The sequence below is a fragment of the Podarcis cretensis genome (assembly GCF_951804945.1).
Source record: "Podarcis cretensis genome assembly, chromosome: 9".
Lineage (NCBI taxonomy): Eukaryota > Metazoa > Chordata > Lepidosauria > Squamata > Lacertidae > Podarcis > Podarcis cretensis.
This window is the reverse complement of record NC_137178.1, coordinates 40,320,536-40,346,161: the sequence shown is the minus strand read 5'-3', so window position 1 is coordinate 40,346,161 and position 25,626 is coordinate 40,320,536. Positions and strand designations below refer to the sequence as shown.

The 25,626-nt window shown below is 39.6% G+C and overlaps 1 protein-coding gene across 1 annotated transcript in view; it reads left to right on the top strand.

Moving 5' to 3' along the window:
• The window catches only part of LRBA (LPS responsive beige-like anchor protein), a 357,313-nt gene that overhangs the window by 59,789 nt on the left and 271,898 nt on the right, over positions 1 to 25,626 (top strand). The window contains 9 exon segments of the mRNA XM_079990486.1: positions 11,883 to 12,875; positions 13,606 to 13,781; positions 16,293 to 16,446; positions 17,606 to 17,786; positions 19,196 to 19,326; positions 20,177 to 20,284; positions 21,971 to 22,078; positions 22,081 to 22,171; positions 23,506 to 23,932. Of these exon segments, the coding sequence (XP_079846612.1) occupies positions 11,883 to 12,875; positions 13,606 to 13,781; positions 16,293 to 16,446; positions 17,606 to 17,786; positions 19,196 to 19,326; positions 20,177 to 20,284; positions 21,971 to 22,078; positions 22,081 to 22,171; positions 23,506 to 23,932 (2,369 nt within the window).

The window sequence follows — 25,626 nt, the reverse complement described above, 5'->3', positions numbered from 1 at the left end:
GCCTTTACTAACACCAAGTGGTTGTGAAACAAATCGCTAAAGTCTAAAGAAGAAACAGGAACAAAATCTGCTTTCCAGACAAACAAAGAGAGGAAAGGGAGCTAGGGAAAAAGTTGCTTTGTGAATAAAGGAACAAATCAAGTTTCCTAGTATGAGGATAATTTTTTGCAGCTATAGCAATATTGTAAGGGAACAAGGTTTGTTTTTTTCTTTTTAAAACGGTGGTAACTTTCCTTCAATTGAAATGAAGATCTTAGAATGAAGTTGTTATAGCTATTGCAGTATCTCCTTTTCCATGCCTTCCTTTTGGTACCCCCAAACATTTTTAATACTGTTTTGGGTGAGCTTCCAAATGGGGACTTGTGCAACTTAAGAAAAAAAAAAGGTACGTTTTTCTCCTCAGACACCAATGCATGCATTTTAGGATGTCTGGTATATAGACCGCACAATCCAGGTATAAAAATGGTTATTTCAGCTATATTCATAGGTGTGGTACAGTTGAAGACAGCATAAGTAAAATAACAGATTTATTTTTCAAAGGTCGTGATTACTTTTTTTTAAGTAGTGAGAGAACTGCTTTAATTTAAAATAGAGAAATAACATTGATACTGCTAGTTGATAATCAAGTCCTTTCTCTTTTCAAAGTACAACACTAGCATTTGTAGCATATGTGCTATTTTTAACTGAAATTCAGGCTTAAATTCAAAACATTGAAATCTCTGAATTACAGAAACTGTAATAACAGTTAATAGATTTACTATAAAACAGCTTTCCTTATGCAAGAGGGATGTATGAGCACATAGCTTAAATATGGGTTGGTAACATTTTAAATGGTCTTTTCAGCTATATTAATGGAAGTGGGTCTTTAACAGGGCAAAAACTGAAGGTTTGAATAATACATATTTTCTAGACCTAGTAATGCCTTTCAGAAAGCAAAACATATCTTTGCAGATTGGGTGTAATCAAAATATTTTCATAACATGCATTTATCCTAAAAATAGTATTTCATGCTCTCAAAAGCTTCAGTAGATGATTACAATTTGTCGCTGTTATTTTTCCATGCTTCCAGTTCCTATAATACTAAGCTTTCTACTTACTAAAAAATTGTTTTGGTTTCATGATCAGCTCCCCATATTTCTTCTTCTTCTTTTGCTCCCCATCTCTTTCCTTACTAGCTCTTTCATGACTGCCTTCCTCCTTCTTTCTGTGGCTTTTCCCCATACCCTTGTTTCTTGGAAGCTTGAACAACACATGACAGTTTCAGGTATATTTGCTTAAAGCTGGCCCTGCTCCAATAAAGAGGGAGAAGGGGAACCAATTTAAGAGCAAAACAAGGCTGCAGGTGAGGAAAGACCAACCACCCCCCACAGCTCTTTCCCCAGCAGTCAGTATCCAAAATTATTTTGCCCTCCCCTCTCCTCTGCCACCCCTCCCTCCGAGGCACTGACATTGGAAGTGAGCCAAATGAGAAGAAAAGTGCTTCACCTTTTGTAGAGGGAGGAGAGCAGTAGGAAAGTGAAGCCATAGGAACAGGAAGAGAGTTCAGCTGTCCTCAACCACATGGCTCTTTCACTTTTTTTAATTTTTGATTCCCGCCATTCTGTATATATGTGATGGTTAAAATCTGTGCCTGCCCAAAAAATGTTTTGCTGTCATCACATGTAGTTTGCGCTTCAGTGTCCCCTGGCTCTACTTTTAGTCTTTTCATCAATGTATGAGCCCTTCCTCAATTCTGCTGGAAACTTCAAAATTTGAGGCTATTACCAACAATTCTAGGTTGTTGGGGTTTTTTTTAACATGGGGTATCAGAGTTTTTAGGGGCTAACCAGGCTGGGATAGTTGGGATAGCAGGCTTGTTGGTTTTTGAATGTCTGATGTAGATTTTTTTTCAATTTCGTTGTTCTGTATGGCAGAATGACAATAAAGATTATCATATCGTAAAAAGAATGACTTTCTGTCCCACTAGAAAAGTGAAATAGGAGCAGAGCATGTTTATGCCACATTGTCGTTTCTTCACATCCTACTCAGTTGAATTATATTTCCCCAACTGACCGTTGCCTTTCTTGCACTCCATTGCTCTGCCTTGAGTTAAATTGCCGCTTCCCCTTTCTGTCTTAGCGTTTCAAGGGCTAGTGCATGCATATGTTGTTTGGAAGGTATTTGAACCCATCAGCCAGATGGAACCTGGTACTGGGCTTAAAGAGTGATGAGTACACAAATAGGTTGTACAAGATTGCTGAATTGAGATAGTTAATTCACCCAGATCTCAAGTTCATCCTTGCAAGGTATTCCCTGGATGCATTAAGATTTTCAATTAAATGTCTCTATTGATATTCTGAGGACAAAGGGTCTTGAAAATTGATATTTTTTCCCTTCCTAAAAATATTTAAAATTGGTTACAGATGGTTTTTATTGGATTCAGATAGATCCGCAAGGATATAAGCTATGTGAACAACCAATGTGCAATTTTTGTTTTTTTTTTATTAAAGCATTTCAAAGTACTTGTATTGAGACAATGTTATCTTATATTTAGTTGCAGGAGTAGCTTTCTTTCATTTTTTTGTTTAATACATCTTGATGCAAAGTGCTAATGAATGCGATTAATGTTCCTTATTTCATTTTTGCATCTACCGCTAATTTACAACACTGCTTCCTGATAAAAGTACTAGCGTGTAAAAGAAACGAGTGTTGCAGAATTGGTTAGGCTTTGCAGAGCTACACATCAAGATACATGCGGCTGCTATAAAAAGCCAAAGAAACTCAATTGCAATTTTATTGTCCAGTTTGATAGATTTCCTGCCACCTTTGTAGCAGGGAAGCTGTTTGTCACTGTAGCCCTCTTCTCTAACAGCTACACTACGCTTTATAAGCAGCGATGGCTTTTGTGGCATAATTGCACTACATTGCTTTCTTTTGCTCTCAGGATTTAAAGGTGTGCATAATCCTCTTAAAGCTAAATTCCTTTGTCAAGCCTTTTATTTCATTTTATTTTAAGCTGCTTCTTTCCGCCTTGCATCTTCAATACTATTATTATAAGAGAGAATTTGGTTTAACCTGAGTTTTTCAGTAGCTGTGTTAACTGTGTTAAATTCTCTAACAGAACTTGATTTTACAATGAGCAGTTGCCATATTCATAATAAATATGTATTTTGGGGAGCCTTTAGTGGGTGGTTAATAGTAAAGGATGGGCGTATTACTGTTTAAAAACAAAAAGTAAAAATGGCAACTTCAGTGTATTTATGTTGTGATATTTACTTTGCTATAATCTATGCATTTATGAAGCAACCAAGTTAATATATATATATATTGGAAATGTTTTTTTTTTTAATTGAGGGTTTTTAAATTTTTGATATATTTTTTAAAAAATTACTTCATTATGGCTGGTCATATGAAGTGTCTAATGGGTCATATTTGTAGACTTCAGCTGTATAGCAATTTGAATAATGTACCAGAGTATATTTAAAACACTGCTTCATGATAGTTTAATCTGCTTGTGTGATATTTAACTTTTTTCCCTATATGTACAGATTTCTTGGAAATTATCCTCCTCTGAAACAGCAAACAGGGATTTAAATTGCCATAAATTAAAATATAAAATAATTTGGGTTTCACTATTTAATACTATGAATAGGCACAATGTTCAGTAACATGCCAGTTGGTATCAATTTGTAGAACTGACGTCCATTAAATTAGGCTGAATTGTACAGTAGCTTGCTTGACTTGCCCAGTCTTGCAGATGCAGACAAAATTCAAAAGAGAAGGTGAGCAAAAATGATTCGTTAGCTAAACTTGATTTGTGGGGAATTATTACAGAGTTTAAAGTGCGAAAAGAGGTGGCTATATCACGCAGTGGGCAGCTTTATCCCTGGATTTACCACAAAGGTCACAATGTTTCTGGGGACTGGGATTTCCACCCTCCTGATGGTATAACTAGAGGGATAGAGGTATCAGGACTAATCTTCCTATGTGTCTTCAGTTTTTAAAATGATAAGAACAGAACTTACATCCTTGAAAGCTACTCCTGGGTTAAACTTTGAGACAAAATTTAAGACATTGGAAAAACATAATAGAAGATTGGGGACAACACTGCAGTTCTAAACAGCTGCTCCAGTATTTCTTTATTCCAACTACTGCCTACTGTATTGTCAATGCACATAGGACACATATAACATGACACAGTTCTGTGTTACCCTAATGTTGATCTGCGTGAATGGACCAGTTCAATCATAATAGTGAGGCAAACCATGGCTTATCACAAACTGGAAAGTATCCAGATTGCTGAGCTGAAGCATTCTTCTCCTGGTCCTCTGGTTATCGTGCCACCTGAGGTTAAGCAATGATTTGACATTCCATTACTTCCAAGTCCAGGCTTGTGGTTTCTCTCACACCAGACAAATCACGAGTTTGTTCTTGGTTTCATCTTTTGTTTATTCACATAGGTCCATACTCACTTTTTAGAGTAAGGGTGTGTTACAACTACATAAAATATCAGTACAGTATGATCACATCTTACATTGGGTTTCAATTCCAAGGGTTCCACGTATACATGGAAATTGTGTATACCCAAGGGGGTTAACTTGTGTAGTTTCAGCCAGCCTGCCTTGAACCATGTATGACTGAAATTGTGCAAGTTAAATGTCCGTAAGATGTGATTGTGCTGTATTGAAATCATTTAAAAACAATTTCTATCAGAAGAATAGCCTTTCCAGTGTATGATGAAAGCTATACAAAGAAGGTGCCAGACACACCTGTGGAATTGCAGTTCCACAGCTGGCAGTTTTGAGAAGGCATAGGAGCCTGCCCCTCTTTCTTCCAGCATGAGCTGAGCAGAAGCCTGGACCCTGCCTGATAAATGAGTGAGCTGAAATAAGGGGAAACAAAATAATTCATTAACTCAAACAAAGAACCATAGCCCAAATCAGCGGGGAAATATGAGCATGTGAGATCTTAAAGAAAACTGTCAGTGTAAGGAACTACTTGATATGGAAGCTTCTTTACATCAGGTTGTATCCAACTAAATCCTTGCACATGCGAGCACAGCAGAATGTCCCCTCCCTCTCTTTATCCATGCCCTCCTCAAATCCACTATGAGATTCCCCTACTCCTGCAGAGCAGATTTTGGACTGGTGCAGGTGGTGGGAGCAAAAATTCCATTGTGCTTGTAGAAGTTGATCTATGAGCGCAAAGATTTTGTTGGATGCAATTCTAAATTGATTGAACACGAACAAAAAGTTTGAGACAAATCTTCTCATATGAATTTATCTGTTAAAGGATAAATAGTACACACAACCTCTATACCCAAATTTAACTCTTTCTTATGGTGAAATGAAATTACGGTATATTGGATGAATAGGATCAAGAGCACTGAGGAACATTGGCCTTGCCCACACATTTAGTAGAAAATGTATCTGGTTCACAACATTATGTGCTGCTATTCTAGGATTTATTCACAAGTTGGCTTGCAATCGAATCCAGCATTTGCCCTCTGCCAATAGGAGCAGGCTTAATTCCTAATGACAGGTATCGCCAGGGTCTGGCAACATATTTAGATTTCCTCTTTATTGTGTCCCTTTATAATTGTCTATAACTGCCATTCACTATTATGGGGAAAGGAAATTGTGCTCAAGTACAACATTGTTGTGATGGGGCCTTATACCTATTCCCTACCCCGAGTGATACTCCAGAAGGCAATTAATTGCCTTCTTCTGAACCGAGCCACAGTGTTGAAGGAAGATGGCACTATGTTTCTGCTGCTCAGCTTGCACCCCAAAAAAAACAAAAAACCCAAAGCAGAGGAATTGGATTCAGGATTGGGAGGAAAGGAGAGAGGAATGTAAAATTTCAAAAGACGATCATAATCTATGGGGTAGAGCACATGCTTTGTTGCCAGGTCCCAGGTTCAATCCTGCTAGGTAGCAGGTGAAATGAAACATGTCTACCTGAAATCTTGGTGGTTGTTGCCAATCAGAGTAGAAAATACAGGGCTAGATGGCGACATATGACAACAAGCTTTCTGCTTGTTCTGAGCATTCCTCTTCAAGGGCTAAAAGCCAGATTTGTTCCTGGATAATAGGACAGACCAGTCTCAACCAGAATCTGGTTTTCTTAATGGTCTCGCTGATGATGGCTATTTCTTCCCCATTTATTTAAGCCGCTCATCAACCTGTTAAAAAACCCTGCTTCCCCACACCTGCCCAGCCCCTCCTTCCTTTACCCCTGACCCATCCCCTCACTTGTTATCCCATAAGTCACCCAAACCTCCTATCCTACTCCCTTCACCGCTGTCCCCTCATAGCTCTCTCCAATCCCCAACTCCTTTTAAAAGAGCAGGGAGATAGAGAGCTATTTGGCAAAATGACTCTCTGAAGTATTTCCCCATCTCTGTTAAACAGCTTGCTTGACCCCCCTGCCACCTTTAGTGCTTGCTTAGTCACCTGCCTACCTTCCATTCTGTTGTCATGTTGGAGTTGGTGTGACTGCTTGTTGATGGCCACACAAGCTGTGGTGTGATGACAACCTTATATTTTTATGTATATAGAAAGATATATTTCCACCCTGCTTTCCCACTGAAGTGCTCAAGGTGGATTGCAAAACCTTTCTTTTGTATTTCTTACTTGAAGCACCACAACCCTTGTGTATTTCAAGTAGTCAACACCCATTTCCTTTCATCTCTCTTACCTATGTATTCTACTTTCTTTTCAAGCTTCAATATAATCTTTATCCTGTAGATCAGTGGTGCAGAACCTCTAGCCACTGGACCTTTCCATTTGACTCACAAGACCATTTTAGCCAAGTCCTGCTCACTAGTCTTACACCTAATATCATATATAAAGCAGGTGTGGGGCAGATAAAGACATAGGTGGGCTGAAAGGCTTGCAGGCACCATGCGCAAAGCACTACATACCAGACTTTGCAAGCCCTGACAATTAGTGCATCATCAGACCTTGCAGAGCCTGGCTTTGCAAGCGCCTGGCTTTGCAGTCCCTGATGATCTATGCATGGGACTTCACCAGACCTGATGATCAGCTTATTGTAGGATCTTTCAGAGTGCTGTGCACTGGACTTTGCAATAACTAACAAGTCAGCTGATTGCCAGCACTGATGAAGTCCTGTTCATGGTGCTCTGCATGCCCTGTGAGGCTTTGCAAGGCCTAATGATCAAACCTTGGCTTACTACAGCATGGCATGGCACTAAAAAAGGTAGGGGCAGGAGCAAAGTTTCTCTATGGGAGACCACAAGTTTGCACAGTTCCAGGAAACCAGAGTTTGGCTTACTATGATGTAGAAACCAAGCTGCTGTGTGCCCTCAAACAATAGTTTTAAAAATTAGTTATAGTACTGTGCTATAACTATGGGATTTAATTTCTAAACAGTAACCTATGCAAAGCAGTCAATATAGTATAATAATAGTAACATATTAGGAACATTTGGCATGATGGATCAACAATATTTAACTGGATTCTGACTTTGCCATATAGATAAGTCAAAGTACAAGGCAATGGTTCATATGACAGGGTCACAGTGCACCAGTACACACAACTTGTGCATGTGTTGCCCATACATGCAACCAAAGAAAATATGAAGGACTGTGGGGAAATTACCTGTCTTCTTAAAATGGGCTCATATGCTTCTGAGGGCCATAATTTGCTTTATAACACTTGAAAAAGATATTACCCACCAACAATGTAATTCACACCTTAAATACGTCACAATATGGTATGAGTCATAATAGCTAATCTTGTCAATTAAAACATTTTAATGCAATATAAAAAAAAGTAACTTCATTTGTGTTTTGACAGTTAAGCTAAATGGCTTGGACTTAATACAGTCTTTTGATCTGTGTTGTAAGAAGCTTGTCAGTATGGGGGCCAAATGATTTGTTATGCTGGGGAAGGTGCCAGAATGTGCAAAGGCTTTTGTGTGTACAGTACCTCTGTTCCTCTTTGACGGATTCATTTCCCTGGGATTGATATCAGCAGGTATTGGTGCCTCCAGTCAAAGTTGATTTGTTTTCTGAATGGTGTAGAGAGTTTCCAGGCCTGAACTGTTAGCATTGCTCCTAGGAGGGTGGAAAAACAAGTCAATAAAGCTCTCATTAGGATAAAAAATAGCAACATTTGCTGGAATTATGAATAGCTTATTGATGGAGTTTAGCAGCACAGGAGCTAATTTCCAGTAAACCTTGTTACATACAAAAAAAGGTGTTCTGTTGCTTGGCTGAACAACCAGCCTCCCTTTCTTCTTGAGTCTTGACCTCATTGTATATATGCGATATAAGCATAAGATATGGGGAATAACAAATGTGAAATCTTAATAAATAGCTACTTTTTGACCAATGTGCACTGTAGTTCTAATACAGAATATGTCACCATAACCTTTTTGTACAGTGCATTCTAATCTTCATGTCTAGCAATTAGTGAATGTTGAATGTCAAATTAAGTTAAAATTAATGGCAGAAGGGAATGTTGTATTTATTAGCTTGCAACTGTCTTTAACTAGTAGTGCATAGAGGAGCTTTCCAAATGTTGCAAATGGCTATGGATTAGGCATCAAATGATGGTGAAGATTAATGAATGGCCTTTTAGCTTGCTAATTTAAAGCAATATTTGGTAATTGTGAATTACCAGCTTCACAGTAGCAAACATCTAGAGGGAGATATAAAAAGGCCTGATACAGGTAAATGTGAAACTCTCTTGGCTAACATTACAACTTTTAGATTGTTTCTGCAAGTTTAAAGACTTGTTAAAGATTTGTTAAGACAGAAGTTTTTTGTGTGAACTAGAGCCTACTGAAGTAGGGGCACCTACTTGAGGTGAAAGCTGGTCCATGAAAGCTTATGCCACAATACCAGTTTGTTAGGGCAAATACAGGAAAAACATGACTCTCTGAAATTTTGTATCTGTGGCAATTCATAGAGAAAACTAAAGGTACTTGACCTTGGAGGTTTACTGGCAACTCAAGTCAACTTTCCAGTAGCTGTGTGTGGAGCACTTCACAAGCCTTTTCATCAGTGGCTTATGTCAGCCCTCTAGATATTACTGGATTACAACTCCCAAGAACCTCAGTCAGCATGGCCAGTAGTCAGGAATGGTGGGAGTTAACAATATCTGGACCGGGCCACATTTCCCCATTCTTGATGTAGGTTCTTTACTAACCATACTATGAACCCCTATTTTAATATAGGTAAAGCATAAGCTCTGCATACAAATGGTCCTTCGTTCACTCCCCTGGAACCCCAGAGTGTGGCTGGAAAAGGCTCTGGCTTGAAACCTCAGAGAGCTGCTGCCAATCAGTGTAAGCCCTAAGAAACAAGCTATGGTTCATGGGCAGAATACCTGGCATCTCAAATGGCAGGGCAGGGAATATGAGCTCTCAAGAATCACTTCCAGGGGCTCTGTCCTGCCCAACATTCCACACATTTCCCAGCCCTTATTATTCTTGCCCAAGATCACAAGCAAGTGAGGCTTTCCCAAGCAGATCCTTGAGATCCTATCAGCCTTTTGTGTCTTCTCCTTTAGCTGTTCATTGCATTACAGAAGCTCCAAGAATGTCTAGGAGAGCCTCATAGACAACAGTCACTTTTTAACTATAAACTGCATGTGTGCAAATAGGCAAAATTATAACAAGATGATTCACAGTCTAAGCAATGAAATAAGCCGGAAAAGTTGATTTGTGGAACCTCTACAAGTCAGGGTAGACATTCCAATGTTCTGACTTTGTATAAGGCAGCCTATCTGAGAATATCTCGGTCTCTTCCCCCCTCCCCAATTTATCATGAGTTAGTAAACTACATCCTGTCTTGAGAGCTTTTAATTGAAAAATGAATATATATGTTTGTGTCTGTGTGTGTACATGCGCGCACACACCCACACCTCTCAAAGCTAGATTTTAATCTAATTAGTGATGGACTATTGTTCTTTTTGTATCCTTTCGTTATGTATAGTGCATTCTGAAGGGGGGAATCTTACATGCTATATATTTTGCAATGGAATTTGTGGTTTTATAAAAAAGAAAATATTCTGGCACTTTTTCTGCTACTTCTTATTATTCTGTACACTAGGCAGGCACGCTCTTTCTTATAAGCACCAAGTGAAGAATATGTAATGTGTTACTGAATGAAAAGGTGTCCATGAATACCCTTGACAAAGCTTACTGTTCTGAGACTAGTTTGCCTAAGGGAATATTTAATACTGTAGATACTAAGTTAGCTGATGGAAAAACACTGCAGGGCTTAGGGCATCTCTTTGGGAAATGAATCTTAAAAACCTGAGCTATAAATCTTTCAACTCATCACACCTTTGTCGGAATGAATGAAAAATATATTGCTGACATAGAAAAGATAGAGTGAACTAAATGGAAGAGTATGAATGCATGATAGGAACTAGAGGCAAAATACTGATTTGCTTTCGTTTAACAAACAGCCTTTGCCTTATGTTCAATCAGGGGTGTGTGTATCTACCTAAGAGATTTTACTTTACTTTCACCCCATCTATTTTCTCTGATGTTGGTGATTGAATATGCAATATGAATAACTCAAATTTTTCTCAGGGAAATTATTCATACTACATTGACATTATCATGTCTCCAGCATGTCACCTGAATTGTTACTGTAGTGTTATATATAGCACAAAAATAACAAATTCGTAAAAAAATACATGTGTGCTTGGTTGAATTTAAGAAAAATACCTTTGTGCTATAGTATATTCTGAGTAGAAGCATCTAATTCTTCTATTTTAATAAGTTATCCACTTACGGTATATACCTCTGTTGTGAGAAATTCAGTGAGTTCAATTCCCGATGTACAGGCACCTCCCATTTGCGCACAATCACTGATGTGTGTGCCATTTTTGGCACCGCAAGGGGGGGGGGGCTTACGCACATCCGCTGCTGCACATGGTGCTTCGGAACGTAACCCCAGCGTAAATGGGGAGTTGCCTGTTGTTATTATCATTTAAAGTCCCTTAACCGCCTTTAATGTAGTCACTTGCCTGGTTTGCCATGTAACTGTATGTTGGTGAGTGAGTGGGCCGGAACAATCCTCTGTACCTAACTCATCTCTTCTTTGCTCCTTTGCTATAAAGAAACCAAATAGGATGCCAGAGGATGCCCTCTCCTATGTATCCAGCACAGAATTGCATTTCTGTGTCAGCTTCCAGCAGGCTATTAACTTTAGTGGACTGATTTACAAGGCTTCCTTTGGCCACCTAAATAGTGTCAATTGTTTAAGATCACATCTATAGTAAGGAGCCTGCGGATTGTACAGGGATTGTACAGGGTTCCACAGAATGGAATACTACCTGGCAGTTTCCCTGTTGCTTATGTGATCTCTAGTGTGTAGGCACTGTGGGTTTGCTGAGATATAATGGCAGGGCCCAGTTCTCCCTTTCCATGTGATTGTAACTACAGTCATACTTTGGATCTGGAACACCTTGGTACTCAAATGTTTTGGTTCCGGAACGTTACAAACCCGGAAGTGAGTGTTCCTGCAGCTAATCGGAAGCCACACTTTGGTTTCTGAACATTTTGGAAGTCAAACGGACTTCCGGAATGGATTCCATTCAACTTCCAAGGTACAACTGTATGCAATTTAAATGACCGTGTTTATGTGTAAAGGTTGTCTTGAATATTGAAATGGCTTCTAGATTTAAACTCTGTGTAAATAAAATATCAAAAAGTCAATAACATTTAATGGTTCAATCTGTATTAATACTATAAGGGTCAGCATTCGGTTATCTTGCATTATGCGGTTATAATTACATATATTTATGATCACTCTGCGAAGTTGTAGACCTATCCATTGGGGGGGGGGGCTTTATAGCAGAATTTGTAGGCTACGTTGTAAGTTTTAAACATTTACAGAATTGAAATCATTCTTTTCAAAGGTAACTTTTGAAATACACAAGGAGAGCCTTTCTCAAATGTTCAGGGAATATCAAGAAAAAGGAGATGAAGACTCTGGTGCTGGTCCATCAACTCTAATTAGAAGTATCTCAGGAACCAGCAGGGAGGCTGAAGTTACAGGAAGGCAGCAGCATCTGGAAACAAAAGAAGCTGGTACTTCTGCCAATGATGTTGGGAATGGTAAAGTAGAAAACAGTACTGTGAACGCTGAAGGTAGACCACCTGATTTTGAAAAACAAGCTAACTCGGAAATGAACGAAGAAAAGCAAACAGAAGGAGAAAATGGTTGGAGAACTCCTGATCTAAGTAAAGCACCTTGCTTAGAACTTCCCCTAAAGGCTGAAGCAATAAAGCAAGATTCTGAAGCTGCTTCTGAAACCACTGAAGCAAATCATGAGGAAGAGACAGTAGCTGCCATTGCACAATCCCCTTCACAAAATGTTGAAGGAGACACACTTGAAAGCCCAGAAATATTAGAAAAACTAACACCAGAAGTGGAGGAGGAGGAGGAGGAAGATTTTGTTGATTTAAAAGAGGAAAGCAGCCTACCTTTTACCTCAGAGGAAAGTGCTCCTAAACTCAGTAAAGATCATACCTTGTCGGAAAGCCAGGTAGCACCAGCAATACAGCAGAATACTGCTACATTGGAAGAACCAGTTTCAGTTGCTTTAGAACCCAAAGTTTCTGATGCATCTGTGGAAACAGGACAAGAGTCAGATGCTTTGCCAGAGACCAGTGCTTCTGAAATTAGTGATACGAAAGCTCAACCAAATGCAGATGAACACAATACTGATAACCTTCAAACCAAAACAAAGGTAGAGAATATGCAGCCACATATTTCAGAAACAGTGGTGGTTTCAGACAAGAAAATAGCAAAGCTTGACGTTTCCAGTGTGGCATCAGATACTGAAAGATTAGAGTTAAAGTCCAGCACCAGCCTGGAAGTAAATCAACCTCTTCATTCCCTCCCTGAGGTAGGTTCTGTACCTCAGTTACTTCATCTAAAAATGTTAAATATATTGCAGGATTTTAAGGTGTTTGATCAATTTACGTAACTTTTTTTTTAAAAAAAGACCACAGTTCTCTTCTTAGTAGGTATGTATTTCATAATGATGACCAACACTTAGCTGAAAAAGAGTTGGTCTACTCCTATAGATCTGTAAAAATAAATTTGATTATTGGCTACAAATATTGAGAACAAAGTGTCATGTCAGAGTCTCTACATAACATCATTTTTAATCAGTTAAACAAGAATTGGCGTAAGATGTGCATCACTCTCTCATCATACTTTTAGCATCCAGGTCAGTGATGCTTACTGATTTAATATTTAAATAGTGATGGACTTAAGTGCTTCCCTCCTGCAGAGACATCTTCCAATGGAAAACAATCATCCTACACCATACTTCCTCAAAGGAGGGAGATCACAGTCAGCAGCAATATATTCACCCTATGTGGTAAGGTGTAGCAGCTGCTGCTTATTCTTGTCTTGGCTGGCAGAAATGGTGGTACAATTGCTCTGTAGTGTGTAGAATCGGTATAAACTAGTTGCCATTTTTGACTTATTGAATGTAGTTCCCACTTTGTAGAATTAGTTAGACATAATTTTACATTTTAGAGCTATACAAACTTTTTAGGTCTGAGGTCTTCTGGAATATTTCAATTTGAACTTTTAACATAATGTTTACATATATTTTATTTGTATAGACATCAAGACAGCAAGATGCAGCAGGCCAAGGCACAGGAGCTGCCTCAGATGGACAGAGAAGGGACTCTAGGTCTACCATGTTTCGTATTCCTGAATTCCGATGGTCACAAATGCATCAACGCTTACTCACAGACCTACTGTTTTCAATAGAAACAGATGTACAGATGTGGAGAAGGTAATGTGCTTTCTCTGAAATCTTAGGCATTAGATTCCTCAGCATAATGATCTCTGCTAATTATAGAAATAGGGCAGACTGTGGGTGGCGCTGTGGTGTAAACCATTGAGCCTTGGGCTTGCTGATGGGAAGGTTGGGTGCAAGTAGATAAATAGGTACTGCTTTGGTGGGAAGGTAAACGGTGTTTCCGTGCGCTGCTCTGGTTTTGCCAGAAGGACAGACTGAGGGTGGCGCTGTGGTGTAAACCACTGAGCCTTGGGCTTGCCGATCGGAAGGTTGGGTGCAAGTAGATAAATACCGTATTTTTCGCTCTATTGGACGCAGTTTTTCCCCTCCAAAAATTGAGGGGAAATGTGTGTGCGTCCAATGGAGCGAATGCAGGCTTGTGCCATAGCCGCACGCAACCCCTCCAGCAGGGAGAGGCTGCAAGGGGCTATGGCTTCTTTAGCTCCACGCAGCCCCTCCCGGCAGGGAAAGATTGCGCGGGGCTAAAGAGGAAGCCAAAACAGCCAACGCGATCCATCCTGCTGGCTGCCTTGGCTTGTGCCATCGCCGTGCGCAACCCCTCCGGCAGGGAGAGGCTGCATGGGGCTATGGCTTCTTTAGCTCCACACGGCCTCTCCCAGCAGGGAGAGATTGCGTGGGGCTAAAGAGGAAGCCAAAGCAGCGAGCGGGATCCATCCCGCTCACTGCCTTGGCTTGTGTCATAGCTGCGCGCAACCCCTCCGGCAGGGAGAGGTTGTGTGCAGACTGTACGCTGCTCTTTGGGGCAGAGGGGGGGAAGATTTTTTTTATTGATTTTCCCGTCTAAAAACTAGGTGCACCCTATGGTCCGGTGCGCCCTATGGTGTGAAAAATACGGTAGGTACTGCTCTGGCGGGAAGGTAAACAGTGTTTCCGTGTGCTGCTCTGGTTTCGCCAGAAGCGGCTTAGTCATGCTGGCCACATGACCCGGAAGAACTGTCTGTGGACAAACGTTGGCTCCCTTGGGCAGTAAAGTGAGATGAGCACCGCAACCCCAGAGTCGTTTGTGCCTGGACTTAACTGTCAGTGGTCCGTTTCCTTTTTTTTTTTTTTTTGACATTTTGAATGGTTAAACTGTAAAATAAAACTGCAGAGAATATTAGTAAACTCTTATTTATGTGCATGTCCCAGTCATTTGGGCTGTGAACAGATATTAGTTGATTGATCACTTGACTTTTAATTTCTGAGGAATAATAGTTAAGAACTGTTTATAAGATTATTTTGTTAATACACAATAAAAAGTTATAAAAGAACAAGAAGCATTTGTGTGGTGATCTGAAGAGGACAACGACCAGGCCTGACAGTTAAACTGTAAAATAAAACTGCAGAGAATATTAGTAAACTCTTATTTATGTGCATGTCCCAGTCATTTGGGCTGTGAACAGATATTAGTTGATTGATCACTTGACTTTTAATTTATTATATTTAAATAAATGTGCATATTACAGTCTTCTGAAATGTAGATTACCCCATCTCAGTGCTGCAGGTACTTTGCTTAGTTGAATTTTGCTTTCTATGCAACCTTCGTAAATGCAGGAACTTCAACTTCACAAGCTGTCTTGCAAGGAGAAAGGAATCCTTTTACTTAGGATGTGGGTGTGAGCATGTTTTTTTTTTGGGGGGGGGTGAGGATTAATGCTACTCCCCCCTCCACAGTTTATCAAACATAGTAGCACTTAAGCTGCTGCTGTTTTCTTCCTTGCTCTGTTAAAAATAATATTGAATGTTGGTTTGAGCTGTTACTACAAGGAAGATCAGAGTCAGCCCAGGATCTGTCCCATGCTGCATGAAGGGTGCTGTTTAAATGGTGCCATCTATTATATTTGGGAAGGGGGAAATTGTGTGCTATAGACTCTGGGAGCATAATTGTCTAATCTCACCTTGTCTGTTGTCCCATTATTTAAATATAAGCCAATGTTTGGTAAGATATAAAATGTGTAGTTTTTTTGTACTAGAATATACAATATAGGTGTTGTGAGGAAGGGATGATAGAGGCCAATGCCATGCTAATGCTAATGTGTTTAAGTTGTTGAAACAGGATTATTTTTTAAAATGTTTTATATCTTTACAATCGTTTTTTGCTTAAAAAGGGAAGTTTGTGAGTTCTTCGTAAGATACTAGTTTCCTCTTAAGAGACTTGAGTTCAGATCTAGTTTATATCTCAAGGGAAACTTCTTTGATGATTTATACAGTGTCTTTTGCTGCAGTAGATAATCAGACTTCATAATAATAAATAATTATTCACCAGACACTTAGACACAGTTGCCAGTCTGTGTTCTGCAGCGGATTAGAAGCATAAGGAAAGGGCATTTTCAGGTCAAGAAGAAGGTGCATTGACAGTTTAGGATCCTGGTGTGTAGTTCCTGGCTATAGATAGATTTCTGCCGGTATATGACTAAAAAATAATGACAAATAAATACTTCATAAAAGTGCAACTGAAACTGCATGAATCCTGCATTTTTATACTGTGTTTTTCATTTTGATCAGCCACTCTGCCAAGACTGTGATGGACTTCGTCAATAGCAGTGATAATGTCATCTTTGTACATAACACAATTCATCTCATCTCTCAAGTGATGGATAATATGATTATGGCTTGTGGTGGCATATTACCTTTGCTTTCTGCTGCTACATCTGCTACCGTAAGAAATTCACTTTCTAATGTAGAAGTGGTGACTTGTGGGAGGATGCTTCACCATGTGCTTTGAATTATAGTACACTGACTGCCATGTTCAGACTGAGCTAAGAATGAGGAAGGGGAGCTGGTCTGTGGAGCAGCACAGGGCAACCTGGCTGTGTGGTGTTGACTGCAATCTACTCCTCTATGGTACTGGACAAGATGGCTTAGTAAGATCATCTCCATCTGGTCCAATTTTAACCTATTTAGTGGTCAGTACCACCACCACCCTGCCAATTTGCTGCTATGCCTTCACTGCTGCCCTTCACCCTTTTGCTTAGTGTTCTGGTGCTGCTTACTGTCTGCACAGCTGCTGGGTGCTCATGTCTGTTCAAGGAAGGAATTTTGGTCTGGAGTACCAGCCAGTAATTGGTTGCCTGTCCCACCCCACCCCCCAATGTTTCCCTACTTTTGTGAAAGTGCTACTTTTGTTGGTACAACAACCATTTTTGCTTTGGCCAGAGACTATGCCTTTGGGGGGAGATGGTTTGGGGCACCTCAAAATTACCCTGGTGGACCTCTTTAGGAGGTCCCAGTGGTTTGGGAACCCTGGCTAAGCTAGTAGCTTGCATAGTTCTTCCATCCCTGGGAAAGATCCTCTCTTTATTTCGACCCTATCTTTTCAGAGAAAGTTTGGTGCATTTGGCTTAGCTCACATGTAATGCTAAACTACAGTTCAGATCAGAGTGAATCTCACTGGCTCCTTTCATGGCAAGCTATAATTTAAATTGCAAACCATGTGTGCCCAATGTCATGATTTGAACCATTGGGTTTATTTTCCTATTTCTTACCTTTGTCTCCACATTCAGATTACTAGCCCCCCACCCCTCACCCCCACCCCCCAAAAAGACCATGCTAGTCACTTGAGGTAAAGCATGAACTCTTCATTTTAAAATAATTCTGCCTTGATCCTCTGGAGGTCACTGACTAAACAAGTGGTTGTTTTCAAACTTGTGTTAATTGGATTTATCCACTCCTCATATCCCCACCGTATTAGATTCCTGGTCAAGTGACATGAGAAATTTCAAGAGGCCACTTCCAATATCAACACACACCAAGTAATAGTGATGATGCCTAATTAATGTATAGAAGTAAAAGCTGTTCTTTCATGTTCCACTATGCAGCATGAATTGGAAAACATTGAGCCAACTCAAGGACTATCCATAGAAGCTTCTGTAGCATTCCTCCAAAGATTAATTAGCCTTGTGGATGTGTTAATATTTGCAAGCTCCCTTGGATTTACAGAAATTGAGTCGGAGAAAAATATGTCATCGGGTGGAATTTTACGACAGTGTCTTCGGCTTGGTAAGCAGATAACTGCTAAGCATTAAAATACATTTTGTTGAGTAGGGTTTTTATGAGAACTCATTCTGTGAGCTACCTGAGGTAGACTCAGATTTAGTATGAAATAACGTAAAACTTCCTAAGAACAATGAGGTATTTTTTAAGGCTAGAATTAGACTGAAGGGATAGCTCAGTCGGAAAGCACGAGACTCTTAAGCTCAAGATCATGGGTTCAAGTCCATGTTGGGCAAAAAGAAGGGACCATGAGTGTCATCTAGTCCACCCCCTGCAATGCAGGAAACTTGCCCAACATGGGATTCGAATTCACAACCCTGAGATTAAAGTCATGCTCTACCAACTGAGCTATCCCCAGCATAAGTAAGATTGGTTGAACTTCCCAATTGTTTGCCTTCAGATCATTTCCTGTGACTAAGGACAAATTAGGTGGAAGTTAAGTCATCCTAAGAGTTTGCATGTATTTGAGGCTGATAGCTTTAAGAATGGAGTGATCTAACAGCAACAACAAAAGAAATAAGGATGAATAAACTTTGATCCTAAACCTTTGTACTAATATACCTGGCTTAGATTAATTTTGCAACTAATAACCTGACTTTCATTGTGTAGCTGATATGGTAAAAAATGCCTAAAACTAGTTCTTGAGATACTGGCTTAGAGACCTCTCATGTTACCCTTACAGTATCATTATATAGTAATATATATTGGATGGACCCAGAGTTGCCCTTCTGTGAAAGGAAGGATTCCTTCAATTTGTAAATGGGACTGAGCTCCACCAGAGGCTCTTGTTGGAGGAAAAATGCAGGAAACATTATTTTCCCCAGTTTCCCGCATTTCTTCTGCTGTCTGCCATGCTGCTTGCTGCTCACAGTGTTCCACAGTTTGTGCTTGTGGGGAAAAAATAATGGGATATTGCTTTTTGCCCTCCTCTAGCAAGAGTTATCCTGTGACCAGATCTCTGTCTATGGCAGGCATGGCCAAACTTGGCCCTCCAGATGTTTTGGGACTACAATTCCCATCACCCCTGACCACTGGTCCTGTTAGCTAAGGATGATGGGAGTTTGTAGTCCCAAAACATTTGGAGGCCAAGTTTGGCCATGTCTGGCCTATCAGGAAGTCTGGATCCAACCCAACGTAGGTGAAATTACAGCCTTGTGAAACTTTTCATCCCCCTGCAAGTAACAAAACAATGTCAGAATTTTTTAATGTAATATTTCTTAAACTTTGTTGGATTTTTGAATAGAAGCAAACAGAACTGTACTCATTATGAGCTGTAACTTCTCTCTCCCCCCCTCAAAAAAGGGTTTGTTTATATATTAGTATTGGAAAAATTGAAACTAATATTTCTGCAGCAGTAGGTATGCAGGTTCAGCAGTGTTTATACTTTAGACTTGCTATGTATCCTTTCATTTCAGTGTGTGCTGTGGCAGTCAGAAATTGCTTGGAATGTCAGCAGCAACAGGCACTAATGAAGCCTAGCGGAGAAAATGTTAAGTGTCAGAAAACAGTACAAAGCCTGATAGCAGCAGGAAGGTCTGGAGCAAAGGCAAGTATCTTCTGACATTAAACGTAGGCAGATGTTGATACTGTTATCTCTGTGACCTGATGGATAAGTCTCTGGAGCTTAACTTATGGCACTGTAGTCATTACAGAGAAAAACAGGGCATTTGAATAACATGAGCATTTATTTTAAGTTGTATATATAAGTTGTTTAACTTACGAATGCAGTTGCTTGGGATGGGGGATGTGAAGGGGGAGAGCAAAGAACAAAAGATCTGTCCTCAATGTTTCTAGATTCCTTGCCCAGTTTTCTTTCTTTGGTACAATCTTGAATATCTGTCATTGTACTTGATTTGTGTGTAACACCAGTCCCTAGGGGCCCTTCCATACTGATGGGATTTTTTTGTGGGCGTTTCTGCAACATGTCATTGATGCCGTAATGGTGCATTAGTGGTGGATTTATACTGGAACATCCACACATCATTCCACTTTATTAGGTGTCCTGCAATTCTTTCCCAGTATTATTGCATTATTGCCATCTGGAGAGGCAGTCTTGCACTATAGTACAAAACAACACCCCCCCCCCCCAAAAAAAATTGTGGTATAAAAAGTTACAGGATAACAGAAGGAAGTTGTGAGACATAAACAAATTAGAAACGAAGCAACATGTCCACCTTGAAACATTTGCAATCACAAACTATTGAAATCATGATTGTATGTGACCACCCCAAGTACTGTCCTCGTTAGCACAAATAATCGTGATTGCACAACTAAAAAGGAAGTCTGGAGGGACCCTCGGTAACGGTGGTTTTGTAATGCTGTGGAAATGATAGCTTTGGGCCATCCTTTGTGCTTATGAAAACAAAATAATATACAAACTCTTTTATTCTAAACAGAGCCCAGTTGATATTGTGACTGGAGGAATTTCTCCAATAAGGGATATTGACAGACTCCTACAGGATATGGATATTAACCGACTGCGAGCAGTGGTATTCAGAGATATAGTGAGTTAGCAATTTTCTCCAACTTACTGTGTTCTTTTTTTACACCCTGATTTTCTGAGCCAATGTCCTTATGCAGTTTCCTGTGGTGTTAAACTCTAATGGAGTGTCTAAGAGAATCATAAAACTCTGTGGGAATAGCAGACCAAGAATTTGGGGTCAGGATGAAAGGCTTAAGTTTTCCATAAACTGCTGTCCCTGCAGGTGGTTTCAACTTCATATATACTGTGTCCTTTCCCTAGTTCATGGAATGTGAATTTTCCAGTGTATTGCTTTTATTCCTGAGGATAGCATGTGTAATCTGTCCATACTCCATTCCCAATTCTAGATTGTTAAATTGCTTAACTCAAAATTTGCTTCCAGGGTAAATGCTGGTTCTTGCTTGTAGTGCTGTACCATTTTATATCATTGGAGCATTTGGAAAAATGGGAGTGTAGATCAGCCTTCTGGTGAGATCCCAAAAATATGACCTTGAAAAAAGGGTGGAACAGTCTTGCTGTTTAACAGTCTCCCAGGTGGAAGACTGAACAACCTGGGGCTATGATGGGCACTTAGTTATAGGAATAAATTATCATGAATTTAATTTTTTTAAGGGATTTCATGAAGGGCTGAGTTAGACTTGAATATCATAATAAAAGGCTCAGATGATGAGGTTTCATGGGTCATCCTGGATCATCAGCTAAGGGTTAAAACAATGTCACAAGGTTGTCTCTGTCAATCAAATCTTATTTTTAATAAGATGATCATAGCCTTGTTATTAAAAAAGCAAAGAAAAAAAGATTACTTGGTTTGATCACAACAGGATATGCTATTGGGTGGAATCCATTCATTCCTGAGGACTGATTGATAGCTGCATCATATGTTGTCTATGTTAGATACTGCATTGAGTTCTGGGATTTGATTATAAATATAACCAATTCCTGCATAACTGGCATGAACCGGTATCAGTTCCTCAGAGGAAAGCCAAATCACACATGTTGTTCTGAGACATGTGCAGAGTTTCTCAGTAACTGCATCTAACAATATTTTAAACATCTAGTTTGCTTTTTTATATATTTATTTCTTACAATATTTATGATATGTTAGACCAGTGTTCCCCAACTTGATGACCTCTAGAACTTGCTGGACTACAGCATCCAGCCAGCAGGGCCAATGATCAGGGATGATAGGCATTGTAGTCCAACAACATTTGAAAGTACCATGTTGGGTAAACTCAGTGAGGTAATCTTCTTTATGAAGTAGGGTCTGGATTTATTGCAGAATGTGGCAAAAGAACTTAAGCACTCAACAGATGATCACAGTTTTGGTTAGTCCATTGAGTTGTTTTTAAAACTCAGTGCAAGCAGAAAGCTAGCACAATATGGGGAAGACTGGGGTAGAATTTTTCTCCCTTGTGTACTAGTTTCTTAATGCGAGAAATTCCATGTATGCAAAAGGGAGAGCTGAAGTAAACAGTCTATGCTACTAGCTCCGAATCCTTCTTCCTATATACGCCTATGTAGATCAAGCTTTGAGTGCTAGTAATTAAGAGGTTTTACTGCTGTCAAATGCTGATTATTTATACATAATCTACAATGACATTGTAACTGCTTCTAGTGCTTCACTTAAAGAAATAAGTTTGTAGCAGGTGATAGCATAATATTCCGATTAGAATGGAATTTGATAGGCTGTATTCATTTATTTTTACAGGAGGATAGCAAACAGGCACAATTCTTGGCTTTGGCAGTAGTATATTTCATCTCCGTCCTCATGGTATCAAAATATAGAGACATATTGGAACCTCAGGATGAACGTAGGCGGCCTCAGTCTGTTCAGTCACTCAAGCCTGCAACAACAGGTTAGTGACAATTCAGGCTTTTAAGACTACTGTAGATTCTATTCAAACTATATGTATATGTAAATATTCTGAAATGTGTACTTGTTCGTAGGCTCTGTGAAAGTGGTTCTGATGAGAACATAAAGATCTAACAGATGTACACCTCGTGGAATGTGTGTGTGTGTGTTTGTTTTTTAAAAGTACAGAATCAAAACACTTACTAGATTTAATATACTGTTTTTGAAAACTGATGTAAGAAGTCTCCTCTAATTACTACTTTTAAATACAGAATTTGTTCCCAAGTATCCCTCAGGGCTAGTTAACTATTAGACAGAATTTATTTTTCATAGATGCTTTTGTTTGCTGCCCAGTACATTAATTTTTAATATTTTTGTTGGCATTCCTTGTGATGATAATACTGTGTTAGTGGTAAACTTCCAATAGGATTCTTCATCTTTAAAAATTCCTTTTATACATGACTTGGTTTAGCACATTTCCATTTTTGATGGGGAAAGTATGGCAGAATATTAACAAAATGCTTCCTTCCACCAGTCATTTCGGTCATAATGGATCAGTGATGGAATGATAACAATGTATTGACTGCTGAATTGATAAAAATACTTATATTCACATTTTGGCGCTTTGGGCCAAAATGGAGTACAGTTTGGTGTGGAGGTGCTTCCAAATGCAAATGACTAAAAGGCCATATCAGCATACTTACATATTTTACTGAATTGTGTTTTCTGCTGTGTTTTATTCTGTTATTTTGGCATGTCTGCCCACCTACACCCTTCCATCCCTGCGTGTGCCCAAGTGAGTGTGTGAATTCTCCTCTTAAGGGCTCCAACACACAACACATGCTGATACCTCCTGCTTCATTGGTATGACTAGCACAACAGACGTCCCCTTGGTTTTGAGTAAATGTGGTTGGAATGAAAGTGTAAAGCAGGGGTCAGGAAACTTTTTCAGCAGGGGGCTGGTCCACCGTCCCTCAGACCTTGTGGGGGACTGGACTATATTTTTTTGGGGGGGGGAATGAACGAATTCCTATGCCCCACAAATAACCCAGAGATGCATTTTAAATAAAAGCACACATTCTACTCATGTAAAAACATGCTGATTCCTGGACCGTCCGTGGGCCGGATTGAGAAGGCGATTGGGCCGCATACGGCCCCTGGGCCTTAGGTTGCCTACCCCTGGTGTAAACTACTGTTTCTCTCTGTGGTATCTCCTTTTTTGAAACCTCTTTTCATTATAAGCTGACGTTTGTTGAGAAATGTATTGCTGGAATTTTATATTTATTAATACTGTACTTTTAAATAATAAAAGTTTCCGGGCTCCTTAAGGTAAACTTCTGATGACAATTTCCTTCTGCGTATCTTTCAAGATGCAGAAAACCCATCTGCAGCTACTACCGCCGTGGCTCCCCTACCTGCCGAGGAGTTGGAAAGTGTTGCGTCTGTGCAAAGAAGAGATTCAGGTATTGAGGAGGAAGCACATTCCGGATTAGACCACAGTTCTGAAGCTGCTACAGAAGAAGAAACACAAAGCGTCATTGCAGGCCCAGATGCAATCAGTGAAGTACTGTGTACGCTTTCTTCAGAAGTCAATAAATCTCAAGAAAGCAGAAGTGAAGTGCAGACTGAGATGGACACTAAAACTGCATCCTCTGTGCAAACGGCAAAAAATGTCAATGTGAAAGATATCCTAAGAAGTTTGGTCAGTGCTCCTGCAGATGGGGCCACAGTTGACCCGGCAGTTCTTCCACCAGCTTTTCTTGGAATCCTTGGGGATGGTGCTGCCGAACAGCCTGTACAGTTTCGATCCTTTGACAGGTAAGAAACATTGCATTTTCTTTTATTTTACTTAAAATTGTGCACAACGTAAGGTTTTTTTAAAAAAATAATCTGGTGTTGTAATAGCAACATAAACATTGTTTGGGACTGTTTGCTTCAGAGTCTCTGCAAATAATTTTACACAATTCTGTAGAAAAAATTACTTGACGTAACAATGCAGATAATTCTAAACTAAAACAATATGTCAGACATTTTCAGGGGATTGATTTCATTCTAGCATCCAATATTACTTAACATTACACTTAAGTTAAAGGGAGCCCTGACCATTAGGTCCAGTCGTGACCGACTCTATGGCCCCCAGCCTCCATTTAGTTCAAGACTGCATCATGGTATAGCCATCCCATACAGCGTAATCAGTTTTGTACCACATGCCTTATCCTGCAGCTGTCTATGTCTCCCTTACATAATGTCCGGTCCTCAGTATCAATGATACTCACTTCTTTATATTCATAGCCCTTTGCCAAATCATCTCTTGATCTAGCTGTGCCAGCAAGTGCTCAGTTTAATGTAGCAAAGACCGAATGAAGTCAGTGACTGTAGACTCAAAAATTCATTTATGAATGATGTCTTGCTCTTATTTTTTTCCATTCTATGGTCACAAGTTACAACCTTTTACTCTTAAGATTTATTTTAATACACTATGCACTTGTTAAGTGTAACATGGATCTTCTTAAGATCCTGAATCCAAAACATTTTATAGATTAGAGAAGGTAATCAAGACATTTGTGGGTACAGAACACCTATTTAAAAATGTGAACAGCTAAAAAAACCTGCAGCTATCAGTTTTAAAGTCATCCAGTCTTGATGCTGTAAATTTGGTGGGAAAACATGTTTTCTTTCAGATGACATCTAAGGGTCTGTTGCAGTTCTGGGGTGAGGGTGGATAGAATAGGTTATGACCTTGTATTCAGGAAACTGGAGCTACATTCAAAAAGAGGTTTTCATCTCCAGGGACACACCAATATACTAACATTACAGTGGGAAACTTTGGACAAGCAGACTTCAGGATGCTCTGTATAACTTAGTGTGTCTGGTTTATATTTAATGTATTGTCTGGTGCAGAACACAAAGCCCAGTGAGTTCATGTTTTTCATTTTTTTTCTGTGGGGGGTGGAGAGGTGGGTGAGTTGGAAAAGACACCTTGTTAAAAGTTTTTTTCCCCCATGTAGCAGTTTTACGGCAAAGCATCTCTGGGACTTTCAAAGCATCTCTCTGATCCTGCATTTATCTCAGGAATGTTGTGTCAGAAATCAAAACTCTCCTCATATCTTAAGGATTATCAACTTTCCAGGCATAGCTGGAGAGTATACAGTAACAGCTATGTGAGTGAAACCTTGCTGAAAGAGTGCCAGGTTGTGGGTTTTTGCAAACAACAAGGTGTGTGCGCTCATTCCCATGCCAAAAATTACTCTTTTATCTTATGTGAAGATCCAGTCTGGTGATTAGTGGGTGACAGGGATTTATCTTGATAAAAGTTCAAGGCCTGGTCTGACTCTTTCATTAAGCCAGTAGAGACACTGAATTAGCAGTCTATTTGCAGTGTTTTGTCCTCTGTAACCTTTCAGGAACAAAAATACTTTTTGTTGTTGTTGTTACTGTAAAGACATTGGTAGTTAGTTTAATAGTACTGGTGAATAATATGATTCTGTTTAATTGTGACTAAAACCCATATT